The 17,313-nt window shown below is 37.7% G+C and overlaps 2 protein-coding genes across 9 annotated transcripts in view; both read left to right on the top strand.

Annotated features, from left to right (window-relative positions):
- Positions 1-7,395, top strand: part of zmp:0000001200 (dedicator of cytokinesis protein 9) — a 51,365-nt gene extending 43,970 nt beyond the window's left edge. For 3 of the 8 annotated variants that reach the window (XM_043248849.1, XM_043248845.1, XM_043248848.1), the window contains 9 exons: positions 163-285; positions 415-528; positions 648-653; positions 2,440-2,586; positions 3,167-3,377; positions 4,132-4,322; positions 4,409-4,509; positions 5,300-5,438; positions 6,709-7,395. In XM_043248849.1, coding sequence (XP_043104784.1) covers positions 163-285; positions 415-528; positions 648-653; positions 2,440-2,586; positions 3,167-3,377; positions 4,132-4,322; positions 4,409-4,509; positions 5,300-5,438; positions 6,709-6,834 — 1,158 coding nt within the window. In that variant the 3' untranslated portion in view covers positions 6,835-7,395. Of the gene's footprint in view, positions 1-162; positions 286-414; positions 529-647; positions 654-2,187; positions 2,221-2,439; positions 2,587-3,166; positions 3,378-4,131; positions 4,323-4,408; positions 4,510-5,299; positions 5,439-6,708 lie in introns of all 8 variants that reach the window. The other 5 variants (XM_043248851.1, XM_043248850.1, XM_043248846.1 and 2 more) reach the window with 2 other exon arrangements.
- A 958-nt stretch (positions 7,396-8,353) lies between these two features.
- On the top strand, positions 8,354-16,695 carry slc15a1a (solute carrier family 15 member 1a). Its single transcript, XM_043248520.1, has 23 exons — positions 8,354-8,390; positions 8,463-8,500; positions 9,059-9,146; positions 9,937-10,078; positions 10,184-10,303; positions 10,666-10,765; positions 10,855-10,945; positions 11,037-11,120; positions 11,197-11,279; positions 11,506-11,592; positions 11,822-11,911; positions 11,991-12,035; positions 12,251-12,283; positions 13,055-13,143; positions 13,233-13,314; positions 13,393-13,512; positions 13,608-13,751; positions 14,177-14,223; positions 14,294-14,389; positions 15,060-15,168; positions 15,254-15,388; positions 15,981-16,088; positions 16,235-16,695. The coding sequence occupies exons 1-23, from the start codon at positions 8,384-8,386 to the stop codon at positions 16,454-16,456; spliced, it is 2,160 nt and encodes a 719-aa protein (XP_043104455.1). The 5' UTR covers positions 8,354-8,383; the 3' UTR covers positions 16,457-16,695.
- Positions 16,696-17,313: the final 618 nt, after the last annotated feature.

Genomic DNA, 17,313 nt, shown 5'->3' with positions numbered 1-17,313 from the left:
ATTGTGATTATTGAGCAAAAACTATAGGGAAAAGTGAATTTAGTCAGAATTTGAGTATTTGCATTTATGTGGAGACATTCAGTAAGGCTTAAGGGAGACTAAATACTGTTTCTATCTGCAAGGTAATTTTTTAAATGTTTGTGTACGTTTGTCTGTGTGTAGGACGTCCTGATGGAGCTTTTGGAAGAATGTGCTGATGGTTTATGGAAAGCAGAGCGTTATGAGCTCATCTCTGACATCTACAAACTCATCATTCCCATTTATGAGAAGCGCAGAGATTTTGAGGTACAGCACTAACACTCACCGCAGAATAAACAGAAGTGTGTGTTGAATGTCAGGGACGGCTAACAGTACACACATTAGTACAAAAATGGAAGCTCACCTTTGAATCAAATGCTGATGTGTTTGTGGCAGAGGCTGGCTCACCTCTATGACACCCTGCACCGGGCCTACAGTAAGGTCACAGAGGTCATGCACACGGGCAAACGCTTGCTGGGAACCTATTTCAGAGTAGCGTTCTTCGGTCAGGTGAGTCCCATCAGCTTCACTCATCATGTCTTTATCAGGACGAGCTCTGTAATCACTCTTTATTGTGTCTGTGTTTATCTGTCACGTGAATTATGTTTCTGCTGGTTCACTGTCTGAAGGCAGCGGTAAGTTTTATGTGTTTGAGATTAACTTTCTGTGGCCTAACCGAGACTACCGGACTTCTGCCTCGTGTTTTATCTACGGCTTTGGTTACAGTCTGGTCGAATAAAACGATAGTATTGCCCTGCTGACAGACGCTTTGAGCTTGCTCTTGGTGTGTTTTCCTGTATCTGCTGCTGTACTGACTTTCTTAAACCTTTTTGTTCGTGCACATATGCGTGTTTTGCATTTGGTTGGTAACACTGGTTGGTAATGTCCATGAACTTTTTTTGATCAGCAACAAGATTTTTTGGTTGCAATTTAAATAAGACTGAACCTGCAGATAATATAGTACTAATGAAGTAGAAGGCCACTACAGTGTACTTAAAAAGAGAGACACTTTCATGACTGATTCTTAACTTAAATAGACTTTTTAAAGGTCCGCTTTGCAATATCAAAATTTCACTTGAAAGTATTAGAAATTCTTGTCGGTACTAGTTAATAATTATGAAATTAAATTACAAAAGTTCCAACATTTTAAATGGGTCAAAAAAAGTTCAGCTACTTGCATTTAGTACAAATTTAATCTACAAAACATTTTAATTTAATTGCAGTTGCACATGGTTTAGTCTAGGTATAACATTTTTGTATGCTAAAGTACACTTGTTTTTCATTGGTAGTGTATGTCTCTCACTGCTCTCAGTATTTACATATCTGCCAAAATATGTAATGTCTTTTGGCAGCACATGTTGGCAGAAATGTGAATAACTGGCATATTGTGTTATCTGATCGATCGATTGATTGTTTTTCACTAAAAAAAAGTTTGCATTTTAAAACGGTCAGCTTCCAAACTGTATTGTATGTACTGTATGTATTGTTTTACATTTAAATGGTTACCAGTAACCAGACTTAAAGGGTTGCTCCACCCAAAAATGAACATTTTGTCATTAATCACTTTGCCCTCATGTCGTTCCAAACCCGTAAAAGCTTCCTCCTCCTTCGGCACACAATTCATGATATATAGGATGAAAACCAGTAGGCTTGTGACTGTCCCATTGACTGCCAAGTAATGAACACTGTCAAGGTCAAGAGTAGTATAAAAAACATCGTCTGAATGCTGCGTCTGCCTTCAGTGATTCAATCTGAATGTTATGAAACAGCAAGGATACTTTTGAACGACTTTATTCAATAATTTGCTTCCATAATAGCTCCATTTTGGAGAATATCCTCTAAAAACTAAGCTTTTACGGGTTCGGAACGACGTGAGGGTGAGTAATTAATGACAAAAAAGTCCACAATTTTTACACGTTGCCAAAAAATACGCCCTAACTTTCTCAATCACATTTTATAAAGTGCTTCTGAAACGTTTGTCCGTCATAAAAACAATTATACCAGGTTTGATTTTCTGCTGAGTGTGACCTTTACATTGTTAGCATTGAACCTGTTTCTCTGTTGAGCACAATTACAAAAAAAAGAGTTTCTGACTAAAGTTGTGTGTTGGTTGGACAGCTGAAGTGTGTTTCTGACATTGAGTTGTTTCTGTCGCTGTGGTGTCTCTAGCAGTACCAGTGTAATGACTCTGAGATGAACGAGGTAAACTCAACATTAGTCATACGTGTGTGTTGTGCTTTAAAAGTCATCATAATCCCTGTTTAATAATTAGAATTTATCATCAACTCTCCACAGTTTTTATTCTTCCCGCTATTGCCAGATAACTGTTAAAAATAGTTGCCTGACTTAGTGTTCAAAAATGAGTAGGCAAGTAGCTTGATTTGGTTCATCTGATTGATTGGGGTTCGCTTGTTGTTTTAGGGGTTCTTCGAGGATGAAGACGGTAAAGAATACGTATATAAGGAGCCCAAATTCACCCCGCTGTCCGAGATCTCTCAAAGACTCCTCAAACTGTATTCAGACAAGTTTGGAGCTGAGAATGTCAAAATGATCCAGGATTCTGGCAAGGTATGAAATGTTCAGTTATGAAACGCACACTTAGACAGGAAGAGAACGACTGATCTGTCAAACATGTTTTTATGTAAAGAGTGGCTAAACCTGAAGTCACATACATTAAATCATGCATACATTTGTTTTTCTTTTATAAAATGTGTGTATATAAGTATATATACATATACACCCACAGAGATATTTTCAGAAAAATATTTTTATATATTATAATTATTTATTTATATTAATCTATGCATGTAAATGCACATTTTTGAAATATATGCTGTATGTGTGTGTATTTATATATACACAAAGTTTTATTTTGGATGTTTAATCAGGATTAATTATTTGACAGCACTAATATAAATTATATATAAATAACACGCATTCAGAATATGCATTGCCTGGCAGTTGGTATTTTTTTTTATATATTTTTTTATAAATGTATAGAAGATTTTCTAAATTTTAAGATGTCAGTATTTCTGATTGCCATGAGATGCAGAGGTTCAGACATATTTAACCGGCACTGAACGGTGTAGTTTAACTAGCACTACTAAGATAACTCCCTATGCTAAAACTGCAGTACTGTTTGGTGCAGATCAATCCGAAGGATCTGGACTCTAAATACGCCTACATCCAAGTGACTCACGTCACCCCGTTCCTGGAGGAGAAAGAGCTGCTGGAGAGAAAGACGGACTTTGAGAGGAGCCACAACATCCGCCGATTCGTCTTTGAGATGCCGTTCACCGTTTCAGGCAAAAAACAGGGCGGCGTAGAGGAGCAGTGCAAACGCAGGACTATACTCACCAGTGAGTACACACACTCACACACTGCCATAGAGACCATAGACGGAGATAAGTGACACCTCCAGACGGTCCTGTGATAAAGATCTGAGTGTCAGCTCGATCTGATGGCTTGTTTGACAGGTATTTGATCCTCCCAATCACAAAGTACAGGCCTTATCTTCACAGAGCAGATCCAGACAGCCTCCGTGTCTCTGATTTAATGCTCGGCGTAATGTCAAGTCTTTCTGGACTGTTTAAAAGCATCCAATTAAGTCGAATAATGCTGGCGTTTAGACAAAGAAGAAGCTCAAATATGCGACCCTGGACCACAAAAAGTTGCTGGGGTATATTTGTAGCAATAGCCAGAAATGATCAAAATTATAGATTTTTCTTTTATGCCAAAATCTTTAGGACTCTATGTAAAGATCATGGTCCATGAAGATGAACTTTTTAAATGCTTCATCATACTTCTTTTGGACAACTTTTAAAGGTCATTTTCTCACCCTCAGATTTTCAAATAGAAGTATCTCAGCCAAGTCCTATCATAACAAACCATACATCAGTGGAAAGATTATTCAGCTTTCAGATGATGTATCTGATGAATATCAATTTTGAAAAATGGTGACTGGTTTTGTGGTTGAGGGTCACATATAAGAGAGATCATAGTTCAAATGAAAACCACTGAATGATTACGACTATTTAACAACTGTTTGTAATGTGTTGATTGTCCTAATTAAAAACAGTACAAGTTCATGTGTGCTCTTGGGTTCTGTCTCAGCCACGCACTGTTTCCCGTACGTGAAGAAGCGGATCGCGGTCATGTATCAGCACCACGTGGACCTGAACCCCATCGAGGTGGCGATTGACGAGATGAGCAAGAAGGTGCTGGAGATCAGACAGCTGTGTTCCTGCAGTGATGTGGACATGATCCAGCTGCAGCTCAAACTACAGGGCAGCATCAGCGTGCAGGTGCACACACACACACACACACACACACACACACGTTTTCTAATGTCATGTGACATCTGTGAACCTGTCTTTTCCTGTCTCTTCAGGTAAATGCTGGGCCCCTTGCTTATGCCAGAGCTTTCCTGGATGATGCCAGCACTAAGAAGTACCCAGACAACAAAGTCAAGCAGCTGAAAGAAGTGTTCCGGTAAAACACACGCTTCATCTAAAGAGAGTTCTGTCAAAAGATTAATCAATTCAAAATAAACATTTCTTTTTACCTGTATGTATGTTCTGTGTATATACCACATATATATTATGTGAACAAAAAAACTTTTATTTTGGATGTGACTGCATATGTATCTGTACAATGCAATATTTTTATACAGCAATCGTATGTTACATTGATCCAAAGTGACGGTATACACGTTCAGAATCTTTCTAAAGATTAATATATTTAAAAAATGCTGTTCTTCTGAACTCTGTTTATTAAAGAATCCTGATAAAACGTCACAGTTTCCAAAAACAACAGCAGCGGCTTCCATTACATTTATCATGTATTAAATTGTAATAATATTTCTCAATGTTACTGTTTTTCTAGAATTTAAGAAATATAAATCTTACCAACTAAATATATATATATATATATATATATATATATATATATATATATATATATATATATATATATATATATATATATATATATATATACACACACATATAATAAGCTGACATTGAACTATTAAACTGTTTAAAAATGGTGAAAGATCCTATGAAATAACACAAATATATATTTAATTTATACAAGTAATTCGAATCTTACATATTATTTTTTGTGCTTTACAAAATGGCCACCTTTGACTAAATTACAGCTCTGCACTTAAATATTTTGTCAAGAAATGCATGCATTGGGAAAAAAAAACGACACTCCCTATCCTGTATTTTCCTGTCTGTTACTGTCCAGTGCTTTGATGCGCTCTGTGTTGTTTTCGCAGGCAGTTTGTGGAGGCGTGCGGTCTTGGTTTAGGTGTTAACGAGCGTCTGATTAAAGAAGATCAGCAGGAGTATCATGACGAGATGAAGGCCAACTACAGAGATCTCACGAAAGAGCTGTCCACCATTATGCATGAGCCTGTAAGACACGCAACGAATAGTTTTTAATAAACCTTCTGGTAAACACAAAAGGAGATATTCTGAAGAATGTTGTAACCAAACAGTTGACGGTAGCCATTGACTTTCACAGTTTGTTTGGGGTTTTTTTTAACTGCACAGAAGGCAATGGCTGTCAACTCTTTTAATTACTAACATTTTACCTATATATATATATATATATATATATATATATATATATATATATATATATATATATATATATATATAAAAAATTCATAATTACCTACATATATAGTGTTTAGTGAAGAAGTAAGCTCGTTTTAGACCTTTCAGATTTTTGGTTGAACTTTCCCTTAAAACTTTCTGATACTGATGTATAATGTCTGTTTATGCTTTTTTTTTTTTTTCTCTCTATTTCTTTTCCTCTTTTGCTCTCATGCTCAGACCGAATGGTAAATGACTTCTTATAAATGAAACGTTCTTAAAACAGCCACAGACACAAACCTACGGGCTTCACACCTCACTCTCTGTGTTCTGCACATGCTACTACTAATCTCATCTCCTTTTAAAATTATGATTTTTTTTTTTCTTACTATATACTTAATATACATTTGTAAACTCTTGATTTATGTGAAAGCTGCCATTTCATATTGTCAAATCATGAAAGTGCAGCCAAAATGATGTCTGCGAATAACATAGGGAGTATATTCATTTGGGCCCATGCATCTTTAGAAATGAATCCTCTAAGATGATATTGTCTGAAGATATGATTGCTCAGTATAGGTCAGCTGCAGCACCAGCAGAACACATTTCTGTAGATTTGACCCCACAGATATTGAAGGAAATGTGAAGAACTGTATAGATTTGAATGTTTTGTCTTGTCTCATTTTAATTATATTTGTTGTTTATTTAAAACAAAATTTTAATGTGCGTAATAACTTTTTATGCTTTGCTTTTTGTTTTGCTGTGCTTCGCTTTGTTCTTTTGTTTTGTTTTACTTTTAATTTTTGCTTTTGTTTTTTACTTTGTTTTTGTTTGCTTTGGTTTTTTTTTTTTTTTTTTTTTTTTCTCTGCTTTGCTTTTTGTTTTTTAGTTTTTTGCTTTGCTTTGTTTGGCTTTTTGTTTCGTTGTCCTTTGTTTTGATTTGCTTACTTTTTTTGTATTCCTGTTTTGTTTTGCTTTTAGTTTTTTTAAATGCAGAGAACAATCCCGACGTCATGTGGCTTTCTCCCTCACTGCAGCGGTGTGTAATGTGTCGCATGTTTCTAATCCTCCTTGTTTGTCTCCGTAGATCAGTCCAGTGGATGATGGGATGCGCAGTCCTCTTCCTGATTCGCTGCACATCTTCAATGCCATCAGCGGGACGCCCACTGCCGCCACTATCCAGGGCCTGCCAAACTCCTCTTCGGTGGTGTGAACCTGACCTTATGACCTTTCATGTCACACCTCTCCCAGACGTCACAAAGAGCGGAGGAGAGCCGAGGGAGCTTTCTCTATGTTTCTGCCTCATCCAGTGGATTTCAGCTACTGTTTCCTGTGGAGACTTTATTGAAAACTGTATTTTATTTTGGCCATTTTGCCAGTTTTTTAATAGCTGTAGCACAGAGAGCAGAGAAGAGGGAGAATGGAGCCCACTGCATTTATTTGTGCGCTCGCATCCGAACTATGACTCTGACTGCAGAGGCTTTTACGTATTCTAAAACTCTGCATCGTTTATTTTGTATTACTTGTTCAGTTTTTGACTGGTTTGAAGCGTGCTTGGCGTCCGTGTGATGAGGTCAGCACTCTCACTGGAGGAGCGGCGGAGCTCGTGCAGACACACACACGCTAACGTTCAACATTACATTATCACTTAGCAAATATTTTTATACCGTGGGACAGCTGAATGTGATTGTTGTTGTTTTTTTTATCTGTATTTAACAGTCTCTGCTCTGCTGTATTTTAACTGATATCGTCCCTAATGCTTTGAATAAAATATTAAAATTCACAAACGTTCTTTCAGTTGTTTTTTTTTTTTTTATATATAATAACCATCGTTAAATTGCCATAATTATATTGTTTTGAAGGTTATTTTTGTCTTTTGGTTGTTTTGTTTTTCTTTTTCATTTTGTTTTTTGTTTGTTTATATTTTGCTTTATTTTGTCAATTTTTTGTTTGTCATGTCAAATCTTTTCATTATATTTTTTCGTTATTGTCTTTTCTCTTTTTTTTGTCTCGTCTTTACTTTTTTTGTGTTTGGTTTTTGTTGTTGTTTTTTGTAGTCTTGTTTCTTTTCTGTTATTTTTCTTATGTCTCAGTTTTAGTGATGTAACGATTCCCCACATGAATTTAAGAAAATCAGATCTAAGACTACTTTTATTATTGCTTCGACAAAACGCCGATCATTTCTTTGTGTAATTTGAATATATCACTTTAATAATATACTAATTCAGCACTTGCATATAATTGTTCTTTGCTTTTGATTGCTTCTATTGCCCTCATTTTTAACTCGCTTTCAATAAAAATTTACAATGTATATGTAAATAGCAAAACTAAATACAATTTTATAAACAAACCTTAAATCAAACAACACAAATAAAAGCTATGCTTTCATATTTAATATTTTTGACTTCAGTTGTGTACAGTGGTGTCTAATTTTTTATATTGTGTAGCTTTTATTTTGCCTTGTTTGGTGTTGTCTTATTTTAGTCGTTTTTTTTTTTTTTTTTGGCCTATTGTTGTATTTGGTTTTGTTTAGTTTCATCTAAACATTTGAGTTGACTTAATCCACTATAAACCGTGTAGAAACACAGTGTGAGCGAGCAGATGTTTTACCCTATGGACCCCTGAGTATTATCTATCGCTCTTGTTTATGTCATAAAGCAGACAGGACACAGTCCATGCTAATAAGACACACACCTGCTCAGACGTCCTGGTCAGGTCTCTTCTCACACACACACACACACACACGTTCACACACTTCCAGTATGCCAGGTGAGGACCTTGAGTGTGTATCATTGCTGTTTGTGATGCTGCATGTGTACTAAAACATGTTCAATCCCACAGACGAAAAGATGGACGAGACCAAGAAAAAGAAGAAAAAGGTAAGATTTATTTCAATTTCTATTTTGTCATGTCACAATGTGTCTGTGTGTACTTGATAAAGTTGTCTATACAAACGAGAAAAAACTTTCATGAATGTCTTAAAGGCAGTTTCTTTAAAAAAAAATTAAAATCTTAACACTGTGTTTTCTTCATTTTAGGGTTGTGATAACCGTAACATTTCTATAATATCAATAAAAGTTTATAGTATGTTCTGCAGCGTACAGTTTATGGACTATATATTTCTCATTTAGACAGCTACTGTGAGTAAACGTATCGATTTATCACTGAGATTATCACTTTGATTCTGATAAAGCTCCTTACGTCTTGAATAATACCAATATACTTATTTTTCAAGAGGCTTGTTTCTTGCATTTTGCAAATAGGATGTATTTGAGCGACAAAAAAATCTTGCACGAAAATAACAGTATAGTGCTGTTATTGTGCACTAGATGTACTCTTTATTATATATTCCATATTCTGCGTGCTACATAAACTATGCGCATATAAGTGTGTGTGTGTTCGCAGCTCACGTGGAGTGTGTTTGTGTGCTTGTACAGACGGCTGAGTGCTGTGGATATCCAATCAGCATTTTCTTTATTGTGGTTAATGAGTTCTGCGAGAGGTTTTCCTACTATGGCATGCGAGGTAAGTGTGTGCGACTGCTTTAAAAAGACCTATACCGTGCGAATATAAGTAGTACGTGATCAAATGTTGTAGCAGCGACGTGTAACAGTATGAAGGCGCACATCAGTGTTTTTGAGACAGTCGTGCAGTGACTCCTACAGGACAGAAACCTCCATGGAGTCCATCTGTCCTGGGTTTGGTGGACTTTTGGATGTTGTACTCGGAAGATATGGGGTCAGTTAGTAATTACAGGCTACGTGAAGAAATGCACATCTGACCAGCGCTAGGTGTCTGTAGATGAAACGCAAGAAGACACAATCGTATTACTGACCAAAAGACACCTTTGAGATCATCTTTGAGAAAAAGGTTTTTAGATCATGTAAGGTTTTCCTTGATGATGACCATTTCGAGGAATAGTTCGCTCAAAAGTTGGAATTCTTGGGCGAACTAAGAACTTTGAGTCGTTCCAAACATGTATGAATTTCCTTGTTTTGACGAAAAAGATATTTTGAAAAAAGCGTCTGTTTTGGGTCACCATTGACTACCATAGTAGGAAAGAAATACTATGGGAGTCAATGGTGACCCAAAACAGCAACATTTTTCAAAATATCTTCATACAGGTTTGGAACTACTTGAGGATGAGAAAATGACAGAAGTTTTTCTTTTAAGTGTGTAAATATAAATGAACAATATGATTATTACAGCGCCACCTAGAGTTTGGCACATGTTATTTCATTTGCCCGTGACCCGAGTCCATACCCATTGGAAAAAAACAGATTCCTAAATAAAGCCACGCTCTCTCTTTATCTAGCTGTGTTGGTGCTGTATTTCCGCTATTTCCTGCTTTGGGATGATGACCTTGCGACCTCCATCTATCACGCTTTTGTGGCGCTGTGCTACTTGACGCCCATCTTGGGCGCCATCATTGCCGATTCCTGGCTCGGGAAGTTCAAGTAGGTTTTTTGAGCTTTTTAAAACGGGATCACGATCCATCCAGGTCTTTGAGAGTGAAAGCGTTTTCTGACTGCGAGCGTGCGTCACGTCTTGTGTGTTTTCAGAACGATCATATACCTGTCCATAGTGTACGCCATCGGCCAGGTCACCATGGCCGTCAGCACCATTCATGACATCACGGATACAAACAGAGACGGCACGCCGGATAACTACACCTTCCACATGTGAGTCTATCAACACGCCGAGAACGGTGAACCGAACCGACCAGCTCTAAACTCAATCATATCAGTGCATCATTTGATTAGAAACAAAAGGTGTTTGAAAATCTGAAAATGAATCATACGAGCGACCTACTTTTAAAGAGCCCCCATTATGGGAGTCCCCTACAAGTACTAAATACTAAATATACTTGAATCCCATTTCTGCTGGAACTTATAGGTCATGTATTTCAATATATATTATTTCAATAATAGTACGCCAATATAGATCTTCCCAGCTTTTGGAAGGTTTTTGTACAGGTTTAATGGAACTATACTAACCAGCCCTGATAGAACTGAATATATATAAAGGTGGGTTTCTCTTTCAGCGCTCTGTCCATGCTGGGTTTGATCCTCATCGCTCTGGGCACTGGGGGAATCAAACCATGTGTGGCTGCATTCGGTGGCGATCAGTTTCAGGAACATCAGGTACGGTTCTTCCCAACCTCTCCCTTCACTCACGCCGTCTTCTCACCCTTGCGGTCTAATGGTTTGTTGTGGTGTGTTGATCTTTACAGAGTCGCCAACTCAACACGTTTTTCTCAGTGTTTTATTTGTGCATCAACGCAGGAAGTCTGCTTTCCACACTCATTACGCCTGTTCTCAGAGGTACAAACACACATACACACACACACACATTTCTGTTATACAAGTGCCTGACTCCCTCCGTGACTAACGGCTCTTCTCGGTGTGTGTGCAGCGCAGCAGTGTGGCATACACACTCAGCAGCAGTGTTACCCTCTGGCTTTTGGGGTCCCGGCCGCTCTCATGGTCGTATCTCTGGGTAAGACTGAGTTCTGCACACACACACACACACACTGATCTGTGTATGTGATTGGGATGTGTATTGTGCGTTACAGTGGTGTTCATTGCTGGAAGTGGCATGTATGTCAAAACTGATCCAGAAGGAAACATTATGTGGTCCGTGTGTAAATGCATAGGGGTGAGTCGGCCATACCTTTTTGCATATATTTTGAACTAGATTTTTTTTATTGCTGAAATTAAATGCTTTCCTTTTATTCATTTTACTTTACTTTACAAAAAACCCTGTCTGATGCAAATGAGTTTTCAATAATATGAATACACGAATGTTTGGGTGAATTATCCCTATAGTTCCTATATTCTTTAAATCACTGCTTTCAACCTGATAATGACTTTTCTTTCTGTAGTTTGCCATCAAAAACCGTTTCAGGCACAGAAGCAGCAGGTATCCAAAGAGGGAGCACTGGATGGACTGGGCCGATGAGAAATATGATGTATGCCACAGTCATCTCTGAATAAATATGTTTACTTAGCTTAACTTTATGGAAACGTTCCATATTGTTCTTATATATAACTAGTTAAAATGACTATATCCTGCATGCTGAAACAAGTATAGTTCTCCATTTTACAAAAAAAGAGGATATACTAAGAACAAACGTGTCCCTTAAAACATGTATAGTGAGGCGCACACACTCATTCCTCTATTTTGTCTGTCTTCTATAGAAACTTCTTATCGCTCAGATAAAGATGGTGTTGAAGGTGTTGTTCCTCTACATTCCTCTGCCCATGTTTTGGACCCTGTTTGATCAGAAGGTAAGGAGCTGTCATTCCTCACCTCTCACAGGGCTGGACTGGTGTTTTGTAATGGTTTGTGTGTGTTGACTGTGTCCAGGGCTCCCGCTGGACTCTCCAAGCCACCACCATGAGCGGAGACTTTGTAAGCATCTTAATTTCAGCTCTTTCTCTATGTTTGTGTTATTAATCTGATGAACTGTGATCTGATGAACTGGCTATAGTCATATTTAAGATGTCAAATTTAGCAGAACTGGGCTCAATACGCAGAGATTTATAAAATATCGTTTGCATTGTGAAAAAGTGAAATGTGTATTGTTTTTTTTTTTGTTATTTGATGTCGTTTCCTCTTTTCTGTAGGGAGCATTCATCTTGCAGCCAGATCAGATGCAGGTGAGTTTCCAGCTCCTAGCTCAGGTGACATTAGTATTGTTATCAAAGTGTTTGTCAGGTGAGTTATTCATCTTGCACTTGTATGATCTAGTATTATAATGACGGTACACTGGAAAACATTGCATGCTCCTTGCATTCCAACACTAAAAGTTTGAGATTGGTTAGATTTTTTTGGGCAACACTTTGTATCAATAGTCCACTTTAGATATTCTACTAACAGTAACTTCATACATACAACATACTATGTATGAAACTTTACAAGTATATGTTAGCTTATTCTATTAAACCCAAACCTACCCTACTCTGAGAGCTAGTAGACATGTAGATGCAAATGAATGAGAATTAGTTGACATGTAGTTACAAATTAGCTTATAATTAGTAGAGCGTCTATCAAAATAAAGAAAAAACTTTTTCTGTTGTTTTGGAAGACTCTTATATGCACACACCAAGGCTGCATTTATTTGGTCAAAACAGTAAAAACAATAATATTCGCAGTATCACATATTTTCTATGTCAATATATTTTCAAATTTATTGTGGAAACTATGATTAATATTTTCCTTCAAATGAGCATCTATTTAAAAAAAAAAGTTGTTACTGTCACTTTATTATATTAATTAGTAGATAATATTATATTAATGTATATAAATCTTTGCTGAATAATAAATTTTTTAAGTCAAATCTTACACGCCCCAGGCTTTTGACAGTAGTGTACATACTGTAGCGTGAAATAAACCTGTATACAGTTAGACTGAAAACTCTTCTCTGTCAGACTGTGAACCCCATCCTGATCCTGACCCTGGTGCCTATTATGGACCGGTTAATTTTCCCTCTCATCCAAAAGTGTGGCCTCAATTTCAGGTAAGACTTAGTAAGTAACGAGAAACGACGGACCTCTTGGCGTAACTGCAGAGAGAGTGATGCTGATATGAATGTGTTTTCTGCTCCAGCCCTTTGAAGAGAATGACGGTTGGCATGCTGTTTGCTGCCATGGCGTTTGTTTCTGCGGCCCTAGTCCAGATTGAGATCGACGTGAGTGCGAAATGTCTGAGTCACGTTCATGTCACGGAATAAAGCAGATGTTCATCAGCACGTCATTTTGCTCCTCAGAAAACACTGCCGAATTTCCCATCGTCCTCTGAGAGCCAGCTGAAGGTGGTGAACATGTACAGCAGCACACTGAATGTGACCATCTCACCCAACGAACCTCTTCTGATAGAGTCCTTTGGGGTACTTCTGAACTATTTCACGCCACCTTTAGCCGAACTGAAGCCCACTGCAAAGTTTCACCACCGTTTCTCCTGTTTTTTTGGTTTTTTTTATAGAGCAGTGCAGAGTACGTGACGCTCGACCATCAAGACATCACCGTGTCCTTGAACACCACTCCTGTGATCACTAAAGCTTTCAGTTTAATCAAAGGGGGGCGCCAGACCCTGATCATTCCCTCCGACCCAGCCATCATGTATCTGGTGAGTGATTTATTAACTCAAGAAAAACGGCGGTAGCTTGTGCAAAAATCTTTAAAAACACAAGCTGCATGTTTGCATAATTTGAGGAAAATTGAGAAGATTGCATATATTTTTACATTTTGGATTTATTACTTGTTAGATGTTGTTAGATTTTTTTTTTTTTATCGTGACATCATGACTAAAGAAATTATGCAAAAAGTTTGCATGCAAAACTCGCTTGCTTAGTTGGGCACGCTTGATTTCTAGCGATTATCGTAAATTTTATTACAAAGACACCAAATAAACTAAACAGAGTTAGACAATGATGTCTCTGATTTTGGTTCCTCGGTTCACGACTCCTTTAATGAACATACAGGATTATGGTCTGGTGGAAACCATTAGAGTAAGATATAAATGAAAAATATAACCTTTCTGTTTTCCTCCAGAAAGAAGACGTCAAGTCCAAACCAAGGGAAGGAAAGAATGCCATTAGGTAGGACTTTAAGATTGGTTTAACGGCTTCTTAAAACCCAGCTTTCACTGAATGGTTTCATGTCACGCAGGTTTGTGAACGGCTGGACAGCAGAACTGAATATCACTAACCTGGATTCCATCGAGCCATCAGCCACTACTAACTACACGCTGGTCAATCAGGGGAAGTGAGTCCGTTTTTTGATTTTTCATTGATGTTTAATAACATACTTGAATTGCCAACGTCCTTTAACCTAATTAACAAAGTTGATGATTTCTCGTATCAAATTACTATTTAAGGTAAACGTGAAATCATTGTCTCTTCTTACTAATCTCAATAGCAGTTGCTCAGCTGGAGCATGCAGTCCTGAAAATACACGACCTAAATGTTGCCGTGTTAAGAGATATTCAGCAATGACACTGTTTGCACAATCAGCACGTATTATTTTTTTAAATTCTGTATTAATAAAATTGATAGTATTGGTCCCGGTTTCTGATTGGTTAATACAGTGTTCTCTCCATGCTAAAATACATGGAGTCTAGTTGCCATGTCATGTGCACAGTGGCATCCAAAACCATAATTATTTCTGTGTAAAACTAGTTATCAAAAAGGAAGTATTGTTAGCCTTCCCATTCATCTCAGTAGCAGTTGCTTGGTTGGCGCATGCAGCTCTAAAAACACACAACCTGAATTCTGGCGTAGTTTTGGTCTATTTTTCATAACCCAGTCAGCTCCCGAAGGATAAAAGTGTCATTCTACATTTTTGACCAACCACATCAGAGGATTAAAATGTGTTTTGAATACCACTTCAAGCCGAATTGAACAAATCCTTGTATCTGATTGGTTTCTCTCCTAAGGCGGGATTTCGTGCTCAAACATGGTGAACAGTGGTGTGAGTTTTCCCGTAAGTTTGGATTCGGTGCTTCATACACCTTCCTCATCCCCAGCGACGTGTTCTCATCTGAGGTGCGTACTTAGTTGGTGTTTATATACGGTCCTGATATCTTGTCTTCTGGTTTATACGTGCATGTGTCTTCTTGTGTGTGTACAGTGCAAGTCTATAGTAGAGGTTGAGGACATTAAGCCCAACTCGGTCCACATGGCTCTGCAGATTCCCCAGTACTTCCTTATTACTACAGGAGAGGTCATGTTCTCGGTCACTGGCCTGCAGTTCTCATACTCACAGGTACAACAACAGTACACTTCACCGGATTGGTCAATACACTGTTCTTGCTGTGTTTGAAATACATGGTCTAGATGCCGCACAACGTGAATTAGATCTGATACGGATTATCGGAAAAGATTTACGAAGATTTGGTTCAGTCATAAAAAAGCCAAGGTGTAAAATCAATAGGTTCAAACATAAACAAATACACAATTCATAAACCAAAGATGACAGGTTTAAAAAAATTGGAATTCATACATTTTTTACTTATTTAGCAAACAATCCATGTTTTAATGTTTTTTTTTAATGGCTGGAGGCAGGTTTAAACATAAATTTCCCATCAATTGCAAGAAAAGTGTAAGTTTTCAGCTTGCAAAATGATTGGATGACCAGCTTTGATTTTTGGACCAAATTGGATCATAATTTCCATTTCATGCTGACTTGTCCTTAGACAATACTGACAATGTCGCTAGACCCAGTCCTAGAAAATATTACGTGGTATTAATAGCGTATTCTTCACCGGGATATTTAATCTGTCATTTGATATCCTGTAGACTGCAAAGACAATTCTCCGAACGCTTCCCTCTGAACAGCTGCGTTTCCCTGTCTTTAGGCTCCTAAGAACATGAAGTCAGTGCTGCAGGCCGGCTGGTTGTGTACCAACGCCGTGGGAAACATCATTGTGCTGATTGTGGCAGAGCTGGGAAAGCTTCCCAAACAGGTGCTGCATATGAGCTCATGACCTAACACACACGCTACGCGTATTCAGCCAGGCTGCAGATATATTCCCATGCAGCCTGGGAACAAAATGAATGACAGAATTTTCTTTTTTGTGAAACATGCCTTTCATTTTTTTTTTTTACACAGTGGGCAGAGTATGTGCTGTTTGCGTCGCTGCTAGTGGCTGTGAGCATCATCTTCTCCATCATGGCTTATTTCTACACCTACATAGACCCAGCTGAGATTGAGGCCCAAATCAAGAAACAGCAGGGACTCGAGCCAGAAGAGACAGAGAAGGGGGCGCTAGAAATGGAGGAAAAAGATGAAGACCAGAAAAATGAACAGGAGGTCAAACAAACCAAGATATGAGAGATTTGTGAAGATTATGCTAATATCTACTTTAGTGCCATATTTATTAAAATACTTATAAATGATGATATTTTCATCCATCGTTGTTAAAATCATTGTCACCGTTGGGTGAAAGACCCCCACTTAGTGAATCAGATGTAGCAAGAAAAATGTTAAAACTTTCTGTCGTGATATCTTTAGGTATGGTTTATGATCCAGATGGACTCTGGTTAGTGTTTTGTGTGTGATTTGTTGCATCTTGTGCGATTTTTTTTTTTTTTTTTTTTTTTTTTTTTTTTTTCTTGTTTTTTAATCTAATAAACAACAAACTACTGTGAAACAAGCCTTGTGACTTTAAGTGGCCGAATGCATAATGCATTGCAACAAGCTCAGCAAGAAAAGAAAAAAAAGTTCCGAGATGTTCTAAGAAATTACGAAAAAAATAGGTGTTTAAAAATAGGTTGCTAAACACAACCCCATGCTGAATTAATTCTGTGGGCTGACAAAAGAAATGGACATCATGATGGCTCATTTGAGCTATATTTTCCAGAAGACCGTCCAGAGTCAGTGCATACTAGTACCGATGAATAAGGACATCTGTAATTAGAAATATATGAGTATTCTTGTAATACAGAACTAAAATGAGACGAGCAATTGTTAAGCAGTGATATACAGCAGGGGTCTCCAGTGTTTCAGAACTACCATCCTGTATTTTCAGCTCCAAACCCAATGAAGCACACCTGAAGAGCTGCTTGATGATGACAGACGGGTGTATTTGATTGGTTCTCTAGAAGCAGGTCTGGAGACCCATGATATACAGCACATGCATGCTTGTGTAGAAGCCACTAATGCCACAAAATTAGATTTCAATTTAAGGA

Source organism: Puntigrus tetrazona, chromosome 9 (assembly GCF_018831695.1).
Source record: "Puntigrus tetrazona isolate hp1 chromosome 9, ASM1883169v1, whole genome shotgun sequence".
NCBI classification, from domain to species: domain Eukaryota; kingdom Metazoa; phylum Chordata; class Actinopteri; order Cypriniformes; family Cyprinidae; genus Puntigrus; species Puntigrus tetrazona.
This window is presented reverse-complemented; position numbering and strand designations above follow the sequence as displayed.